This window comes from Aptenodytes patagonicus, chromosome 13 (assembly GCF_965638725.1).
Source record: "Aptenodytes patagonicus chromosome 13, bAptPat1.pri.cur, whole genome shotgun sequence".
Lineage (NCBI taxonomy): Eukaryota > Metazoa > Chordata > Aves > Sphenisciformes > Spheniscidae > Aptenodytes > Aptenodytes patagonicus.
Window position 1 is genome coordinate 17,722,866 of NC_134961.1, and position 20,512 is coordinate 17,743,377.

The 20,512-nt window shown below is 37.3% G+C and overlaps 1 protein-coding gene across 2 annotated transcripts in view; it reads left to right on the forward strand.

Moving 5' to 3' along the window:
- The window catches only part of USP7 (ubiquitin specific peptidase 7), a 74,430-nt gene that overhangs the window by 29,138 nt on the left and 24,780 nt on the right, over positions 1-20,512 (forward strand). For both annotated transcript variants that reach the window (XM_076351279.1, XM_076351281.1), the window contains exons 2-7: positions 3,334-3,438; positions 9,361-9,559; positions 11,016-11,154; positions 11,883-11,971; positions 12,686-12,794; positions 18,933-19,063. In XM_076351279.1, coding sequence (XP_076207394.1) covers positions 3,334-3,438; positions 9,361-9,559; positions 11,016-11,154; positions 11,883-11,971; positions 12,686-12,794; positions 18,933-19,063 — 772 coding nt within the window. The remainder of the gene's footprint in view (positions 1-3,333; positions 3,439-9,360; positions 9,560-11,015; positions 11,155-11,882; positions 11,972-12,685; positions 12,795-18,932; positions 19,064-20,512) is intronic.

Genomic DNA, 20,512 nt, shown 5'->3' on the forward strand with positions numbered 1-20,512 from the left:
AGCTATATTTATTTAATATTTTGCAGTACTGTATTTAAAGAGTTAAAAACATTCCTTATTCATAAGGTCACTTCATGCTTTGTTGTAGTGCTTTCTTAATTTATGTGGTTTATGTTAACTTTTGGTTGATTAATAGACCGCATCTTTAATTTATTCCAGGGATACGATTAAAACTGGGTATTCTGGTCTGGGAACTGACAGTTGACATGACTGGGGTGATGTTGACACACTGCAGTTTAAGCTGCGTTAAAGACGGCAGTGTATTACGTAGTATGTTTGGTAGGAAGGTTTTCCCGGCCAGTGTGGACAGGTTTTGGGTTTTTTTTTTCTTTGTCTTAATCCTGTATTGTATAAATTGAATAAGTCTTTGGCATTGTTCTGCTTGAGGCGAAGGAAAACATGTTTCTTAATTAAATCTTGGTATGATTTGACAATTCTTTCCCAGGAGCTCTTAAGGACAACAGAGGAAAACATAGATTACTGGTTTTCAATGCTATAGTTGAAAATAAATTTTGCCATGCTGCTTGCTAGTAAATCTGTTGAAAAAGGACTGTAATAGTAATAGTTGAATTTTATTAGAAATCAGAAATTCCCTTTCTTCACAGAAGCCAAAAACACTCACTAGTGTTGTCTAGGTTCCATATCTGAAAGCTGTGTTACAAAATGTGTGTCGATATATGTCAGAAAAAGCAGCAGTGGCATACATCAGGGTTCAGTTTATCTTATCACTAAATAGTATCTCTCAGAAGCTGCCTCTGTTTATCTTTTTAAATTGATTGCTTTTGCTGTGAACTCTTCTGCATTTTCTCCCTCCTCTCTGCTAACCATTCATACTTTTGAGGAATGTAGAGCAGTATCTCATAGAAAGCTCTTTATTTTCTTAGTTAAGGACAGTTCTTTCCCCATAAAATATGGTATCAACATTTAAATCCTCTGTTAAAAGAGTATTTTGGATGCGCTTTTAGTGAAGAACTGACTGTTCCTCAGGTGTTTGCTGCAGTTTGTTTCTAGATACTAAGTTGCCTTGATGATAATGTTAAAAATAAAAATAATAACAATTTTCTAGTATTAATTTAGTGTAAGCAATTGTTGCATTGCTGTAGGCATGCTGTATGTCACTTTTCCTGCGGGAAGTGACCCGCAGGACAGCTTCCTTGTTAGGCTATCACAATGCTGTTAAAAGATTAAAAGGGGGGGGGAGGCCCGCTGTGGAAACAAACTTAGTGATCTTTCCTTCTTACTCTTCTTTTTGTCACTTTTCCTGTTCCCGAGATGCAGCAGTTCAAACCTGTTCCCCCCCTTAATTTTGTAGTAATTAAGTTCTGTTTGTTTTAACTTGCTGTTGTACTGCGCTGCAGCGGTGCCAGTTCAGGTAGCTGCTAGTGGGGGCTTCTGCAGCTGTATTGCCCAGGAACCGATCTTCTGCAAACCTGTTTCTAATAAAAGCAAAACTTTAAATCATACTTTATTTTGCTTTCGTACTAATAATGAGAAATGAGAAAGGTGCGCACTTTATTGTGGGTGCTGCATACTGTATGTTTCAGCATATGCATTTCACTCATGCCTCTGAGATTTGCTGCATCCTAATAAGCTTTCGAAAGCCGTGTTTGAGTGTTAGGTTTATGATCTTTTGTAGCTCTAATCCAGGTCTCTAACCTGATCTGTTTCTGTTCGTGCTCAGGGCAGAGGTTATTAGTTCTGTGGATTTACTAGGAAAGTAAATAATCAGAATAGGAATGCCAGTTGTGAAAGCATCTTTTCTTGTGTACTGTGAATTGGAATGAGGCTGCAAAAGCATGTTGTGCACACCTCAGCATGGCTGTGAGGAGAGGGGGAGGACTGTGAAGCAACTGGTGACTGATCCTACTTCACTTCTCACGTGGCTTACCGTAGCTTTGGCCTTAGTTCCCCGGCTTTTAAAAGACGCCAGTGACTATTGCGCAGCGATTGCCAGAGCTCGTTGTACTTCTTGTCGCATGTGTTTGTCCATCTTGTGTAGGAGAAATTCGGATAGCAGACGAGCGTCTGGGCTAGTTGGTTCCACTCAGCCGTTCCTGCAAACAGCCAGGCATCCCTATCCGCAAGCACCCCCACGCGTGCGGGTGGGGAGCGCGAACAGGGGTGGGGAGTTGGGCTCAGCCCCGGCCCGGGGGGGTGCGGCCGCGCCGGGAGGCGAGGGCGGCTCTGTCCAGGGTGCTGACGCGGCGAGGGCACGGGCGGGCTGGGGCGCCGCCGGGGAGCGTCGTGGCTGAGGTCGTGGTGTTCCCCTCAGGAGCAGTCTCCTTCCTGGGGGACAGGTTACCCGCATCCCTGGCTACCCACGCAGTCAATAGCTTGTGTGTAGCGTTTGGGTATAAAGCTGTTCTTAGTTACAGAAATCGGTGACTTTTGGGGTTTTGTGGTGTAGTAGAACATACAAGTTAATAGCAGGACTGGTATATAAGAGAAACTTACCAGACACTTTAAAGAGTGCCTTTAAGTAGTGCTTGTCCTTGACATGGTTGCAAGGGGTGATAGGCTTTACAGTTTGATGATAAAACCCAGTTTATTCAAGAACATATCTGCTTTCCTGTAATCATGCAGAAATGATCCATCAGCTTTTGATGCGCAAGCAATGGAAGGAGGCATTGTTCAGTTGTTGGGTAAATCAGGAAGATGCTTGTTCAGTCAAAGCAATGCATCTTTAAAATAGTGGGGTTTCAGTTCATGGAGTTGTTTCATATCTCTTGTTTTAGTGGTGTTTATATATGTTTTAAACAGTTTCTGTAACAAAACTTAATAGCAGTTATGGCTAGAAACTGGAAAATATTACCTCTAAAATGTTCCTGAGATGGTAAAGGATTTCCTTTCCAGTTTTTCCCAAGTAAGATTTCAATCTTAACCATTATATTTGATGAAATGTTTAGGTTTTTTTAAAAAAGCAGTAGGAGTGAAGAAGTCTTAAAGTAAATTGTTCATTTAGAAAGTCTGCTATTAGAAACTTGTATGTGTATAAAAATGTGGAACGCCAGAAAAAGTAATTTAAAAGTTCCATTTTTATTTAATGAACATTAAATTGATTATGAGATGCTGACTGTAAGGCCTTTGGTAACTTAAGAACCAATTTATGTTCTTCGTATTTGTGTTCTGCATTAATGCAGACTTTTTGCTTCATCCGTAAGTATTCATCTATTCGAGGAATTTTACAGTTAGACACATACCAGTACGATTGTTGTGCTATAATTTAAGTAGATACTGTTTTGCACAAAAGTGTGCCATTTGTGTCTCATAAGCACTACCTGAGACAGAAATGTTAATATAGCTGATTAATCTTTATATTTTTTTCTGTGTTAGCTGGAGATACAGATGATCCTCCGAGAATTACTCAAAATCCTGTCATTAATGGGAATGTAGCAATGGCTGACGGACATAACAACACTGAAGAAGACATGGAAGATGGTAAGTAAATATTTGATAAAAACATGTGGATTGTTGGCTTCTTTATTTTTATGATTTTTGAGGACAAAGCGGTCCATGTCTTACCTGTGTTCTCTGACCTACAGCTCATTAAAAAAATGAAACCCTCTGTAGTTACAACTGCTGGTTTTCTGTAAAGGCATCCTTTTAACATAGCTATACAATAGGATTAGGCATCTGAGGGCTTGGGATTTTTTTCTCTTACTCTTTCTAGGTACTCATTTAAAAATTGCTGAAAGCGATACTGTCCATTGTTATATTTTGTGATACGTCCCTTTAAATGTACTGCAGCTGGTGCTTTGCTGAATAGTAATTTTGTCAGTTATGCAATTCCTTCAGGATGTTTAGAATCCTTATCTGTCCTACTCTGTTGTCAGGTGGCAGCTGTGATCAGTTTTTGTCTTTGTATGGTAAGTCAGTGGTACCTATTCTGTTGAGGAACATTCACCCCCCAATTCTGATGCCCTTTTACTTGCAAATGCAAAGGAAGAAGTATGTATTGATGTCCTGTTAATAAAAGGGGACATGTGGTTTTGAAATCTTTTTGTTGGTCTATTAAATTAAAATAAAGGTGTACAGTTTTTTCTGTTACAGAAGATCAAATAATTTTTAAGTAGATGTGTCTAGGCTTATTTAAAGAAGGATAATGAGTTTGTAATTCACTTAAGTCTGTTATTATGTTTAGTGAGGAAAATGTACAATGATATTTCTTTTCTTAGGAGAGGATATGGGGGGGAGGCTACTCTTATTTTGAAGAACTAAATAAAATTGAACTGGGAGAAGGGAGGCAAAATATGAGTGGGATTTGTTCCCCTCCGATTCCTTACTTCCTGCTGTCTTGTCAGAATACACTCAGGACTAGGCTTAAATATTTATTTATATTTGTGCAAAATACTAAGTGAATTTGAGAAAAGTCAGAGTTTGAGGTTAAAGGTCAGAAAAGTGCTTACTTTCATGTATTCAAGGAACATATAATAGAATACTGATAGAAAATAGTAATGTTCCATGAAGAGAATATGATTTAAATTCAGGACAAAAGCATCTCATGGTTGAATTGCCTCTGTATTATTGGCAAAGATAAGGTTTCCTATGATCAGATTCTCGTAATAAAGTAAAAATGAGGTCTGCTTAGCCTGTGAATCTTTTTTTGTCTGATTGCCTGATCTCATTCAGGGGGCTTTGATTTCTTGCTCAGAGTAACTAGCTGAGACTGAAATAGGGAATTCTGTGTTTATCAAAATCAAGTTACCTGTTCTAAAGATGTTAAATGCCTTTGTCGGGCCATGGGATTTGGAGGGTGGCAAGAGAAGATCCCATGAGTTGAGACTGACTGGCAAGGACAGCTCTGTTGAACTTCTGTTCTCAGTAATGGTGTTTATAGGTAGAAAGCCTGATAGTGTTTGCTATCGATACAGCCAGTAGATAACACATTGGTCAGTTAGTATAAAAATTTGTCCAGAAGTTGGTCTGTATATACTTGCACAAATCAAGCAAAAGGGACTTAAGCTGCAGAAGCAGCTGATGAAACCCAGGCCATATCGAGGATGGCAAGTAATCAGATGTATACTTCTTCATTCAGGGTAACATTGACTTTTTAACCAAAAAGCTGCTGTAAAACAGTTTCTGCCATTTATCAAATATTCGAATTGTCTCAGAGACCTGGATATGAAGGTGTCGCGGTAGGAAGAAGTATCTGAAGGTATTCAGCAAAAGGCTTGTGAAAGCTTCTGTGTTTATAGTACTCATGTCTTTGTGGACTTTCAGTATGGTCAGGAGCTTTGGTCCACCCTGCTGTGGGACATCTTTCAGGGTTAAAATGTGATTATTAAGCAATACTCTAATAGTTCCTCATTATCATATTTGAATAAGGAGTGTCTGGCTACATCTTGGTGCTGTTATAGCTCTGCATTGACACAGGTGGAAAATAGTGTTATTGCAAAATATTATAATTGCAAAAACATTCCTGAAGACTTGCATCACGTAAGTGGATGATGCCTCTTTTCCAAGTCTTCTAAATCAGATTAGTTGCTTGCTCTTGCATTATTTACACATCAGTGCAATTGCTCTCTTGCTGTTTGTTCTGTTGCTGTCCTGGTTTGCAGCATGATGTACATGTATAATGGACAGCTTGGAGATCCACAAGATAGGAAAAAATGGAGGGAGACATTGGCCTCTGATAAACATGCTCTGTTTTCCATTGATCCCACTTGCTATGACGAACAGCAAACTGAGCTGATAAAGAATGCATGAAGAGAATTTAGATACCCCTTCAATGAAAATCTTAGAGTTTAACGGTTCCTGCGAAAGTGGTGAAGAGTAGGATAAAAGGTTGATGCTTCCAGCTGGATCATAGAAACCAGCTTTCTGGTGAATTTCTGAGTTCAAGAAACTTTTGAGGTGGTTTTGTTCTTCCTGCTTAGCACAAAAGGAAACGACTGACGAGATGGGGAAAAAAAGTGCAGCTCTCATCCCCTTTGCTAGGCAACTAACCACAGGCATTGTGAAGAACACGTAATGGGGGCAGCAGTGGACCACCAACAGGACTTTCAGATAAGGCTGCGTTCTCCCAAGCGGTTTGACTAGAACCTGTTGTTGCTATGCGTGATGTCTTAGCAATTAAAAAGAACCAGCTGAAGGAATGTGCTATGCTTTGTATAGAGAATGACTCAATGAAGCAAGCTTTGTGAGCTGGAATAGCAGCTTCCACAAATAAAATAAAAAATAAGAAAAACAAGGTTCTGATCAAATTTTGTTTGCAAGTGCATCAGTATTCGAAACAGCACACAGAATAAATTCCCTTTAGAAGTTAAAGTTCAAAGAGAAGGTCCCTAGCTAAACATAAACTTACAGCTTTGCAATTACCTACTGAAGTCTCATTTCTGTAAAGAATTGCAGAGGCTAGGAGGCTTTCAGAAGCATCCATCTTACAGCATGCAATACTAGCACATGGCTATTTGGATCATTATTAAAATATTCATAGAATATTCAGCCAGTTTCTCCATTAATAATTCAGGTTCAGAATATTTTAATAACCTCAATGTACTTTAAAGGTAGCAACATTTACTAAGAGAATAAAGAAATCTGCTTTTCTCAAAGGTATAAACACTTAAATATGTACTTCAGTCATAAAATGGATCATGTTCTGTATTTGGATCTCCAATTTGAAGGATCTTTGTCGTATCATGGTGCTAAATGTGACATTCATCTCAAGAGTGAAAAAATCTTTTCCACATAGCAAATATAATCCGTTGCATGTAATTTCACCGGGCATTGTCAGCTGGGACTGTTCTTTTCACCTGTGTTCAGGATCATGTGTCACGTTTGTAGTTCAGGGATTTATAGTCTTACTTGCCAGTTACGAAACCAGGACACACTACTAAATTATCTTGCTGCCAATTGCAGTCTTTTATTGGAAAACTGGTGGACATGTTTGTGATGGTGAAAAAAGGTTTTATTTATTTATGTGCTCAGAATGCTCATCGCACTTACTATTTAAACTTCTTTTTAAAATATAATTCATGTTTTAATCGATTTCACTTGCTAAAAATATGGGCTTTCTGGAAGGAAAGGAAGGTTGTTATTTCAGGGGGTTGTGTTTTGTATTTTTAAAGAAACTTCTATTTTAGGGTTGACCTTTGTTATGAGGCTGCATTTTTGTGGAGTAGTTACTAGTGATTGCTCAAATATTTTACTGAGAAGAGTACCCTTCCCTGGTGAGTTCTCATGCACAGGCTTTCCTGAAAAGAAATCAAGAAATACAGGCAAACTTTCTCTGCAGATGCTGCGTGGGCTGCCTTTTTTAGCTGACGCCGTAGCAGCGCTGCTGCATCATTGTGCTGAAGCGCTCTGAAAGCTGCATCAAAGGAGGCAGAAAGCAAACTTGGTCGGCTCATTTTTCAGAAGCTTAGACTAAGCCCAGAAGTACTGATCTTGATCGTGAACAGGGAGGCGTTCTCGAGCTGGTTTGAGATACATGTGATGCAAGACTGATTTTTAAATTGTTAACCATGTTACGGATTTTTTTGATTCTGCCTGCGAATCAAGTTTGAGAGCGTACAGCTCCTTTGGCTGCAGCCTGTCTGGCTCTTGGTCATAGAAGACCAGCTCTCTACTCTGTTAACAGGCAGTGAGTAGGTAAAATGGGTAGGGAACAGTTTCTAAGTAGGTGGTAGACTACTGGTTAGCTACACTTACATGTAGGGAAAAAGAGGAGAAAATAATCCTTTGAACTCTTCCGTTACTGAGGACGCTGACAGCACAGGGTAATGTGAAGGTCATTGCAGGTGTAGAGAGAGGAAGCTGGTTTCTGCTGTAGTACTATTACTTTTAAGAGATAATTTGGAATGCTTAGGGCTGTCAGGCCATACACAGATAAGATCAACTGTGTTGCCAAGATCAATATCAGAAGTAGGACAACTGCTTAAAAAGAAAACCATTTTGCAAGGGAGAAGAATGAAATCTGTCAAAGCTCCCCAGCAGTTGTGGGCAAAACTTTTTAATTTTCTGTATTGAAGTGTATGATCTTGACAATGTTTCATGTTGTAATCAAGAGAGTTTTTCATTTTTTTAAGTAAGGTAGCAACCAGGACTTTTTTTTTTTTTTTAAAAATCTTTCAACACTGTCTCTGGTGCCATGCCAAGCTTTGAGTGAACAACTGTTTTGCATGTACAGAAATAATACATTTGTTGTATACTGTGCACCTTGTCACATAATTTCATGATCTGATTTCTGTCTTGGTGTCGTTGTACCTCAGTGCTTTTGGTTTTGGGTGTCACTGCACGTGTGACACATCTGCTTCGGTTCTGCATCACCCATGGGTGGTGTGAGAATAGCAGTCTGACCATGGGTGCTGTCTGCCGCCTTGTATGCTGCTCAAACCTCCTTACGCCCAGTAGCAAATCTTTCCATGTTACACAGGTGTTAAGTTGGAACCACAGAAAAGGAGAAGAGTGTCTTGTGCGTATTCTGTATTTCATCTCTGCCCTGTAAAATTGTTGGGATAAGCTGCAGGTTTTTCCTCCCTGTATGCAATACGAGGTGTGTCACAATAAAGAGAGCCCAGTCTTGTGCCTTCCTGAAGCTGTCACAGTTCTCCAGCACCCTGTTATAGCTGTGTACAACAGAAGCAGAACAGATTGTGGTATATGAAGAACTGGGGATGTGGGAAGAAGGCAAAATTAGTTTAATTGTGTGTGTCAAAATAAGCTATTAAAAAAAAAAAAAAAAAAACCAACCGTCTCATTTAACTTTGTTTTAGACCACTAAAAATCTCTAAGATTTTCACATACCAGAAAGAATACAGGACCTACTCTTGAGCTATTCAGCAAACTGGTATGAGATTTAAAAACAACCCAACAACCAACCATGGGGTTAATCTGTTTTGAAAAGATACTGTTGCATGCAGAAAACAACTAAATGGTGACCTGGTATCAATAGGGCAGTTGAACAGATTGTGAAAATCCTTTGCACATCTTGGTTCGTGCAAGCAGCTGACTTAAACTGGGCTGTGAAGATACTACACAACATAGAAGAGTTAGAGTGGGCTGTGATGTATGTTGTAAAGCATTTGATGTCTCTGTCTTGTTGTACCCACTGCTTTAGCAGAAACTTGAGTGGTAGCAAATTCTAGTGCTAAAGAATTATCTAAGAAAATAGTGTACAAAAGGAATGTGTCTTTCAGTGCTCTGTTTTCCTGAATGGTGCTGCAGTGTTTTTCAAAATGAAAACATTGAAACTTCAGTTGCTAAGGAGTTCAGTGCCTCTCGGGCTTTGGGGTTTTTTTTTTTGGTTGCTTCCAATACCCCACTACATAAAACATGCTCACGCTGTGTGATTTTTGAAAATGACGTTTTGGAGTGAAGAACATCAGTTTTTACAAATAATTTTGTGTGTGTGTGTTACAGATACAAGTTGGCGATCAGAAGCAACATTTCAGTTTACAGTTGAACGCTTCAACAGATTGAGCGAGTCAGTTCTCAGTCCTCCTTGCTTTGTACGAAATTTGCCATGGAAGATCATGGTTATGCCACGACTCTACCCGGACAGACCACACCAAAAAAGCGTAGGATTCTTCCTTCAGTGCAATGCTGAATCTGATTCCACGTAAGACCCTTTTAATTATTGTACAAGTTCTCATTTGATACTAGTTAATCTGTATTGCAAGAAATACAAACATCTAAAAAAATTGTTTTACCTAGCTTTCTGCAAGAAGAAAGAATTCTTGCAAGGGTTTCAGTCCCCTTCCCCCCCCACCCCTTTCTAAATCCCGAATCGTAAGAGTAATCCTCTCTTTAGGAGGAGCTAAAAGTAGCTTGTGTAGCTACAAGTTTGTGGTAGAATTTAGATATATTTCTGTTTGATTGCTGGGGAGAAGCCTTTGACTAACAGTTTTCTTGGCATGGGAAAAGTTCTGGGTTTATTTCAAATTGAAATGCTACTGGAGCTTCTCTAACCCTGCTGAGCTATAAATCCTGCCCTGTAAAGCGTGTGAGCAGGTAGCTGCTAGCAACTGAGACAGAGCGGTGTATGAGGTACTCATCTCCTTAAATGGAGTTCATTGCTCATCAAGCGAGATACAAACATGTACATGTTCTTGGAGTCCTGTGTGCAAATCAAAATTGGCTGTCCTTGACCACTTTTGTAAATGATAGGGAAATTTAAAAAGATAAATACAAATTTCTGGTGTATTACTGCAGCTTATCCAGCTAGAGTGCAGACCCCTCATAGCTATCCTTTCCAGTAGGGTAACTCCATTCTTGCACCAAATCTCACACAACTTATAGTTCACTCTGAATAATAAGTTGCTGTTTTCCATCACCTTTGTAATCTGAAAGGTGAGTGCTCAGTGCAGAAGGTAAAGAAAGTTGAGGGTGTATTAAGTAGTCACAGGAGAAGTGGTTCACACACAAGTAGTCATAGATAAAGGATAACGTGATCTTCAAAAGTATCAACCAAGATGTAGCTGGTGGAGCTAAGCAAGCAGTAATGCCACTGCATGAGAGAGTGACAAGACCTTGTCTGAACTGATATTCAGTCTGATTGTCTTGCACAAGTGGGATGAATTTGAACAGGCATGGTCATAAAGAAGTGCTGCTGAGAAAATTGGGGAGTTTATCTTGTGGGAGGGAGGGTAGAACCGCCGCCTCCTTTCCTTAGCCAAAGGCTGAGTTTTCACACTCTGGAGACACCAAGACTGCTTTGAGTTGGCCTACCCATCTGCACTGAAGTAGATTAGAAATAGCTCACCTTAGAGAGCAGTTAGCTTCTTAAACCACCGTTACCTGCGAGCGATTGCCCCGCAGTACTTTCTTAACAACACTATTGCCGTAAGAAAATCTCCATTCCACCTTCACATTCATAATGTGGCTTCAGAAAGCCCCAGGGATTCATGCCCTCAATAACAATTAACCAAATCTTAACATCTAATAAGGAAAAAAAAAAATAAATTCCTATATGTGAAAGTAATGTACCAAAAATCCCTAACAAAAAAAAAAAAAATTTAATGACTACAAAAAGCTTGGTTTTGAATGAGTTTCAAATGTTTCTTTTGTATTTATAGGTCATGGTCTTGTCATGCACAAGCAGTTCTCAAGATAATAAACTACAAGGATGATGAAAAATCATTCAGTCGTCGTATTAGTCACTTGTTCTTTCATAAGGAAAATGACTGGGGTTTTTCCAACTTCATGGCCTGGAGTGTAAGTAATTGGACATGTATTAATCTGTTACTAGATAGGAACAGTTTTGAACTTGCACTCCTGAATACTGAGATACCTATAGAAAAGGGTTTTTTTTTCCCCCCAAGCTGTTATTTTTTTTCTGTCGTTGCTGAAGAGTCTTTTTCAATATCTTATAAATTCCTGTACTTAATTATTGTAGATTGCTTTTACTTACGTTGTGATTTAAGTATTCCCTCGTTATTATTTTCTGCATATTTGAATGCTTGTTGTTTTGGTTTTATTATGTGATAATCAATGTTATTCTAAAGCAACATAGATTTTCCTGCATTTCCATGTGTTCCTTGGATATGAGTACAGATATTTAATGCTCTAATAATACTACTAAGGCTTATCTTGAATTGAGACGGCTTTTTAAGCATTTTCAAAGGTTGGGCCCTTAATTTTTCATCTGGCTGGAATATTGTCCAGAAGAAGCAGAGCCTTTGATTACTGACTCTTATTACCCACAGAAAATTGAAATAGTACTGCAAAACCTTAAAAGCCAGGAACAAGTTTCCTGTATTGAGACATCAAAAAAGAATTAAAGTGTATTAAGCTGAAAAACAGCTTTGTTGGTGTCCTTCAATTTTCTTTCTTCAGTTTATTATTACTGATAGCTCAGGCTTGGAAATTAGGTGAAGTCTAACTGGATACAGTCATGTTGCAAGATCCAGTTTTCATGTTCGTGTGTCATTCCTGTTCTACAGGAAGTTACTGATCCTGAAAAAGGCTTTATAGAAGAGGACAAAGTTACTTTTGAAGTCTATGTTCAAGCAGATGCTCCACATGGAGTGGCGTAAGTATCTTTGTTTAAAAATAAAATTCTTAATATTTTTATGTTGCTTGAGATTGTTCAAGTATTTTGTGTTATTAATATTTGTAGCTCTCATTAGACATTCTCACTTGTCACCTTTAATTGATGAATTCTCGCATGGCAAGATTTTTCATTAGTCACATACATTTTTGTATAGGTTAAATTTCCATTTGCATTAGTCAGCATAATGTTGTGGAACTTTAACTTCTGTATGAATTGATTTGTGATTTAACACCTCTGCAAATCTAGCTTCAACATTTCTGATTTTACAGCTGATAAGGGTTTCAGAGACAGTCAGGTGGCTCTGCTATCTAACTTGCCTTGGTTTACAGTTGTTTTAAAACTGCCTCATCTCAGTCTTTCTGCTTCATGTTACTTTTAAACATATCGGTTGTACTGAAATGCAGACTTGCCCTTAAAAGTACTATTCTGGGCTCCAGTACACTTTCATAGTAAATAATTTTTCTGCCATATAGAATATCTCTTAAAAAATAATGAAAAAAACCTAACTAAATCACAAAGCATTTAATTGCAAAGACTGTTGTTACTGGCAGGCAGTAGTGAAGTGTAGCCTGTTACTTGAACTTCAATGATGAAGGGTAGCTGATACCTACCAGCAGTGCTACCTTAGAATAAATACTCTTTATTACAGTTAATACAAAACTATCTTGTTTTTAACTACTAACTATTTTCTAGGTGGGATTCAAAGAAGCACACAGGATATGTTGGCTTAAAGAACCAGGGAGCAACTTGTTACATGAACAGTTTGTTACAGACTTTATTTTTCACAAATCAACTACGAAAGGTAATTGATAAGTGAAAGAAAATTAGATTGCTAATTGAAATATCCAGTATGTTATATTTATAAATGCTTCAAAACAGAGCTGTCGGTTCCTTTTGCCTGCTTTGTCCTCTTAGAGAAGTTATGACTTACATGGTGATGCGCGTTTTACTTGAGGCTGAGTGCAGGAAGCTTCCTTTTATAGTTTGTCGAACACAGGCTCTTGGTTTTTGTGAAAGCACACAGAGTACCTGGTGAAGATCTGAGCTTAAGGGGTGTTTCTTAGACTGTCTGATGTGTTACTGTTGCTATGAATTGTTGGAATTTTTTTTTTTAAAAATTGATTACATCTTACAGATGAGACACAGAAGTAATTTTCCTTTCTTGAAATAGTTAAAATAGAGAAATAAATTATGACTTCTCAGCCCATAAACATTGTAAAAAGATAAACATGTATGACCTTTGTAGTTCATTTGTTTTGCCTTTTAATTTATATTATGCAGTTGAATTTTGTTATTATGGTTAGCATCTTTGTAGTGATGGAAAGCGTTATAATTTCAGTAGTTTAAACAACTTATTTTTATATTTGCTTCATTCATATGTTTTTTATTTACTGTAGATGTTATTTCTTTTCTGGAAGGAAGAACTGCTTTAAATACCAGCTTAATAAATAGCTCATCCAAACCCAGGATGAAATATACTAGATAACGTATTGGTTTAAAATAGTGCAATAGCTTTAATGGGATGATAACATAAATGCTGACTTGATATTGGAGGTGGCTATCTGGAAGAGGGGATATACTTGGGAAAAATTGTGACTTGGCACCATTTAGTTTATTGGAGTGTCCTATTGATACTAATTCATCCTTCTGCACATTCCTGTGCTTATTGTGTATCTCTTAGTGAAAATGAACTGTTCTGACTTCTGATTTCTCCTGTCTATACCAGTTGTTACATTTCCATTAAGCTTTCTTTTCTCCAAAATCTCCCTTTTTAATGTACCTACTTTTTCATTGCCTTAGATTTTCCACCATCTTATTATTTATATCACTGTGGCCTATAAGTGTCCCAGTTGGGATTTCTTTTTTCTCTTTTGCAATGTGCTGCTTACTCTGAAGTGTTGCAAAAAATAGCACATCGAACTCCAGTAGACTGTAACTGAGATCTTACCAATGCCATGTACAAGAAATAAATACTTGACTTGTTTTACATGATGCACCTGTTTCTTTTTTGCAAGAGGTATAATTTACTCATTCAGTTTATCATTCATTATAATGCCTGTTCTTTTTGCTCAGCACTCATAATGTTTGTGCATTTTATTTTCTTGGACAACTTCACGTTGCTCTTGAAAGAAAAATGTGTTTTTATAATAGCTACATCTAATCCAATTGAGTAGTTCCTTTCAGGACTGTCTTGTAGTCAATAAATCAATAAGTACCATGAAGTAATCTTGTTCTGTGAAGAAGAAATTCTTTTGGTGATACAGATTTGTTTCAACTGAACTGATCTTTTCAGGCATTCCCCTGCACTTATCCCCCAGCCCACAAATAAATACCAGCTTTTAGGGAGTGTTAATATCTGGATAGCAACCATATGAGAAAGTTTCATTTACTAGCTGGTAACTGCAGCTTCCTTTATGAAAATGTTACTGGACATCAGCTGAAATGCCCGATTCTCTGCTCATTCTTCAGGTTTTCAGAGCCCCTATAAACAGAACAGACTACAGCGGTACTTTCAGACAGTTTTAATAGTTGTCTTGTCTGAAAAAATGAGTTTCTACAACATTTTTGTTTTCACTTTGAGCAAACTTGTTCCTCTTAAAACAGAGTAAAATAAAGTGTCTGGTATCCTCAGTTTGCTTATCACCAATTCAGTTATTTCTGTTAATCCTCCTTACTTAGAAGAAATAATGATTTCTATTGGTGTTATTTAAAGCTTTGTTAACAGAGAAGTTGCTGTCAAGAGTAGAGCTGGGAAAGCAATGAACAATAGCGAAGGCAAGCACGTACCTATGGAAAGTCAGACTCTGGTGAAGTGTGGGTGAGGATTGATGGAGAGATCCTTTCTTCTTTGCTCTGTTTCCAGACAACAGATGGGAGGTTCTTGGGTATTTGAAATGAGACCTCCCTTTATTAGCAACCAGGTGGCTTCAGTGGTAGGGAATAAAGCAAAGGAACACTCTCTTCAGAGCGTATCTTACTTGTCTGTCCATGCTTAAATATAGTCCACCCAGGCAAGGGATGTGGTAACTTCCCAAATAGGTCCAGATTTGATCCTGGACCACATCACATGAGTCTTCCTGTGGCTGTCATCAGTGCCTCCAGACAGTCAGTACTTGCGGCTGCATCCAGTCCATTTTAAAACTCTTTGCTGCTTCGCTTGAAAAATTCCCTACAATTAATGAGAACACTGCAGAATGTTTATATAACTATGCTAAAATCATAAATACTGATCCAGTACATTTCTCCCTCATCTGGCTTGCCTCGATTTATCTATTTTACCTTACCTTGGAATTCCGTATGCAGTATTTTCTTCCCTTCTTCAAGTAATTGTCTTGACTTTAAGCAGTGTGTTCAAGCTTATCTGTAGCATTCTTTTACCATATAAATATCTAAAATTTTTCTCATATCTCTTGTGTCTGTTCCTTATAGCCATTGCCTATACATGTCCCTGTCATTCTTTTGTGTTCATTTCCTGAGGGAACTTCTCAGGTGTTAAATTAGGGATTCTGTTTTTTTTCAAATGGATCAAAATGCCTCATTCCTTGATCTTGAGGTCAAGGTTTCAGAGTTTGGGAGGGTAAGGCATAAAAATAAAGGTTTGGAGAGGGTCGTATTTGAAAAGTGGTTTGTTTTAGCTTGGAGAAACACTTAAGCTTTGAGAAATGGGCTTCAATCATACTTACATACACAAACAGAAGGAGAAAGTCTTATGTGTTAAATGTTTAGTTTGTAGTAACACATTTAGAATTTCACAAGAAACAACAGTGGTGGTTTTATTCAATGGCAGCTGGAATGTAGTCATTTTAAATAAATGGTAAATGATTATTTTAATATTTACCATTAATTAATTGGTAATAATATTTACCATGAGAGAGATAGGAAAGGAATTAATTGTCCAGATGGTATACAAGGAAACCAGATAGGAACTAAATGCAAAGGATCTGGTTCTGATTAATTATCAAGGTATTCTGAACTCCCATTTATACCTTTTCAATGGAGGTGACTAGTGAAAACCACTAGGTTGACTTCTAGCCTGTTGTAGTATCGTCTTGATTTCTTATGAAGAATATTTAGCATTTGAAAATTTATTATTTATAAGTCTATACAAAAATGTTTTATGAAAATGTGTCAGCATTGACTATATTTGAATTTTTTTCATTACTTGATTTTTTTTCATCTTATTTCTATTTGTGAAAACATAGCAAGTAACTTACTATATTTTTGTTTTTTAAAAACATTTACAAGATGTTAAAAACAATGAATAGGGGCTGATTATAAAAATTTGGAAGACTTGAGACTTGGTCATTCAAGTATTTCCTGTTTCTACCTTTAGCCAGTGAAGACCAGGTCATAAAAGGGTTCATAAACCAGGGGCGGGGAAAGGTTAAGTTGACTCTGCAAGATGCTGATTCGTTTTGATGTTCATATTTTAAATCAAAAAATAACTTTTGCTTGTAAAATCAAAGGTATAATTTTAGCTATTCATATTTGAATTGGAGTTTGCCCAGATCAGCATGGTTAACTGTAACTCTGCATTTGGATACTGAAAATAGAGAAGCAACTGAGAATAGTTTTCTTTATTAGCTTACTAGAATTGTTTTGAAATTGTATGTTCTAATCTTAGGAAAGAAATTTTCACAATCAGGGTGGTCCAGCTTTACAATGGGATGTGTGGAGAGCTTGTGGGATCTCCGTTCCTGGAGATGCTCAGAACTCAACTGGATATGACCCTGAGCAACTGGACCCAACTTTGAACTTGGCATCTCTGTGAGCAGAACCAGCGTTCAGAACCTACAGAGTTCTCTTCCAGACCAAATCACTATAAGCTCTAAACTCTTAAAGCAGTGCTTAGCTCATTAAAAAAGTTGCTGATGAAACTGCATGAGACAATACTATTTTTTGTTCTCTTAATTTTTCCGGGTTAGCCAGGTATTTAGCCTAATGGATTGGCAAAAACAATGCCATGAAGGATTATTGAGTTTCAACCGTTAAAATTTGTTGCCAATGATAAAATTGAAGATGCTAATTTCTTCAATTTATGAAATTTGAAAAAGCAGTTTAAGCAAATTTTGAAAATAAAGCAGAGCAAAGGAAGAATTTTTTGTTGCCGTTAGGGTGGGGCTGGGCTGTTGTTCTTAAAATTGTGCTAACATAGTAAGGGTTCTGCTGGCTGTCCTTCAACAAAAAGTTGATGATAAATTTCAGCTAATTTCTGTTCGTGTTTTCCCTTTTATGTGCATAAATACCGCTATTAATGATGTAGCTCACAACTAAGTAGAAACATAAAATTTGGAGGCTACTAGTGTTCAGTCATGATTATGCTTTATATCATCTCTGTTTACTGTTAGATTTTGGAAATTAGATTTAAAAGATAAGGTCATGTGAACTATCATATTGCTTTACAGTTGCATAATTAACCAGTGGTTTTTTTGTCTGAATATAAGGGATTTGCTTTCTTTATGAAACTGTTCAATATGTCAGTAAAACCGTTTCTTTTATTTCATCTTACTACTGTAGCTATTCTGCTGATAGTTTCTTATTATATTATTCTTCTAAGTGTTTATGTGTCTGTACTTTTGAAAAATCTTTTTGTGGATATTCAAAATTGGAATAGGAAACCGGCCTGCCAACTTCTTAAGAACTCTTTTGCTTTTCTTCTTTCTTCCTTTCTTTTTTGACATTCCCTTCTGTTCTTTTTGTATCAACCTTGTCTGTATCTAATGTCCATATCATCTGGTTCCCATCAGCTCTGTATTGAGCATTTATATAGCGATGAATGTGTTTCCCCAACAATTCAGCTACATAGTGGAAGTAATAAACTTGTTCTGTATATTGGGAACTGAAGTACACGATAAGTTAGAGGTGCTGGACACCTCTGAAATCTAGGCTGATGCAGAAACCGAGTGAGAACTACTGAGATCCAGTTCAGTGCTTCACTCACAGAAATGTATCATTCCCTGTTGTTTCACAGGCAAAAATTCAGCTGGCAATTTTTCTGTTTCTTAACAGGTTATTTTCTTATATGCTACTTAATATTGGAGTCTTCATTTTTTCATGTGTTATTACCTAATCTCTTTCCAGAGTTGTCTGTGTTTTCTTTTTACGTTCATGCTTTCTAAATGAGCATCTCCCTGTAAATACCTCTTCTTTGCTGTTACTTTTCCCTAGATATATTGGTGTACACTTTTTTAAAAGTAAATCTCATTTCGGTGCCTATTGAGCTCTCCTAATCCCTGCTTGGTCTATTTGTGTAATTTCTTTGTTCTCAATCGTTCCCAGATCAGTATAATCAGTGAATTGAATTGTTAAGCTGTTTATTTGCTGGACAGCGATGATGTTAAGTAGGAATGAACGTATTGGGGGAATCTCAAAGCTTCCTCTGACATCCTTCTCCTCCATGTGGACCATTTCTGGTTTTGTTCACTTGTTGCCCTTTATGGTTTCATGTGGTTGGGGTTTGTTTGTTTGTTGGTTGGTTTTTTTTTCCCCGCTGTAGGTGACAATATTCAGAATAGCCAAGCTACAGCACAAAACTGAAGTTATTTTCAAAAGCTTATAGTATTGATCAGCATATCTGGTCCTGTGATGATTGCGTAGATGTACCAGGCAATAATGATTGGTATTAATTATTGGTGATAAGTTGTTTGAAGGTGTTGAATGCTTTAGTGCATTTACTTTTCTAGGGTGGAATAAGGGAACTATTTAGATAAAGTAACCATGAATGGAATCTGTTGTTCACATCTTTCTAACCACTATGCTCTAAGAAGAGCGATTCCAGGTAATTGTTTTTACACTACAGTGTGAGATTTTTTTCAGAATCTTTTGGAGTGATGATTAAATGGAGTTATATGAAGGAAGACACTGAAGAGGAAAGAATGCAATAAACAATATGAGCAATAAACTTTTCCTTAAATACTAATTGAACTACATGCTTTTTCAGGCTGTGTACATGATGCCCACAGAAGGAGATGATTCATCCAAAAGTGTTCCGTTAGCATTGCAAAGAGTGTTTTATGAGCTGCAACATAGTGACAAACCAGTTGGAACTAAAAAGTTAACAAAATCTTTTGGGTAAGTTTCAGAAATTTGGACTATTTATTGGGCTATTAGAGGCTTCATAAAGCTTTTCTTTAAAAAGGTTTTATTTAAATCAGGCTATTTTCAGAAAGGTGCAGAGAAGTGTTAATATAGCATTATGTTAATTGCTAACTTTACTTAGTTTACTTGGATAGGTTTTTATTTATAGTCAGTACTAAAGACAGCTGATCCAAAAGTCAGATTTTTGGGGGAGGGGAGGGGAGCAGTACACAGTCGAAGACAACTGTTAGTAGTAGCAGGGTTATAGTTTACCTGTTACCTGAAAATTGTATGATGTTACTTAAGTAAAATTCAGGACAAAATACGCTGTTGAAACATTGCAGTTCATGTATTGTTAATGTCTTCTTTTAAAAAATTTAAATGTTTTAAATTTAGAGAAATAGCAGTAATTTGCCTTTCCATATTGTTAGTTCTGCATTGATGACTGTTCTAACATTTTCTTATGACATATCAAAGATGCACATGTTTTTGCCTCTGCACAATTTGGACGCATTTAATGCTGTATTCTGTTTCGTGATTTAAAGCTTGAGAGGAGTATCTGTTGCATGAAGTAAAGGTGTCGGAGCGCACACACAAAGTAATTCTTTGCATTTTCCTCATTCTAGCACCCTCTTTTCCTCCATAAAACATCTACAAAAGGGCTTGCTTTTTATTTTCATTTTTGCCCAGTATCCAGTTAACTGCCCAGTATTTTTTCCAGTCTGGTGGTACTTCTTGTGAGATGGTGTTACAGAGTGTAATTTTAAATCTGGAGTTTCTAGACATAGAATTACATGATATAGCTGCATTGAGGGTGCTGGATTTTTTTTTACTAGCTTGATGTTGCAGTTGAGCACAAGTTAGGACAGAAGATTAAGATTAGCATAATCTTTACGAGCCTTATCTTTGCATGTCGTGTAAGCATGGAGTAGGATTTTATCAAAAATTGTTCTAAAAGATTGTATTTCGCATTACTTTGTCACACTTTATTTGTAGACTGGTCTTTTGTAGTAATACTGACAAGCATTTTTTATTTACAGACAGGTTAGGAAGTTTGTATCATCTTTTTCACATAGCTGTCCTAGTGTCCATCACATTTGTGAGGTGTCTGATCCCGCATCTTCTGCTAAAGCTTGTAGTAGCACTCAGTCCTGATAAGACTCTTTGTAACCTTGCGTCTTTGTAACCTTTCCTTTTCACCTTTTGGGGAATCGGTAACCTCAGTGTTGTATGTTTATCTGGTTGTATCCTCTTCCTACTAGCACACTGTATATTTTAGTTTATCAGCACTGCTGCTGTCCTGTTACACTGGAAAGACTTGCTGATATCATAAATATTTCATCTTGAGTTAAGATCCCAACTGTGTCATCTTTAGTAGCATGAAGAGATCTTTTCCGAGGATGTTGCAGATGCTAAATTTTGTATCTGAGGGCAAGGTTTTAA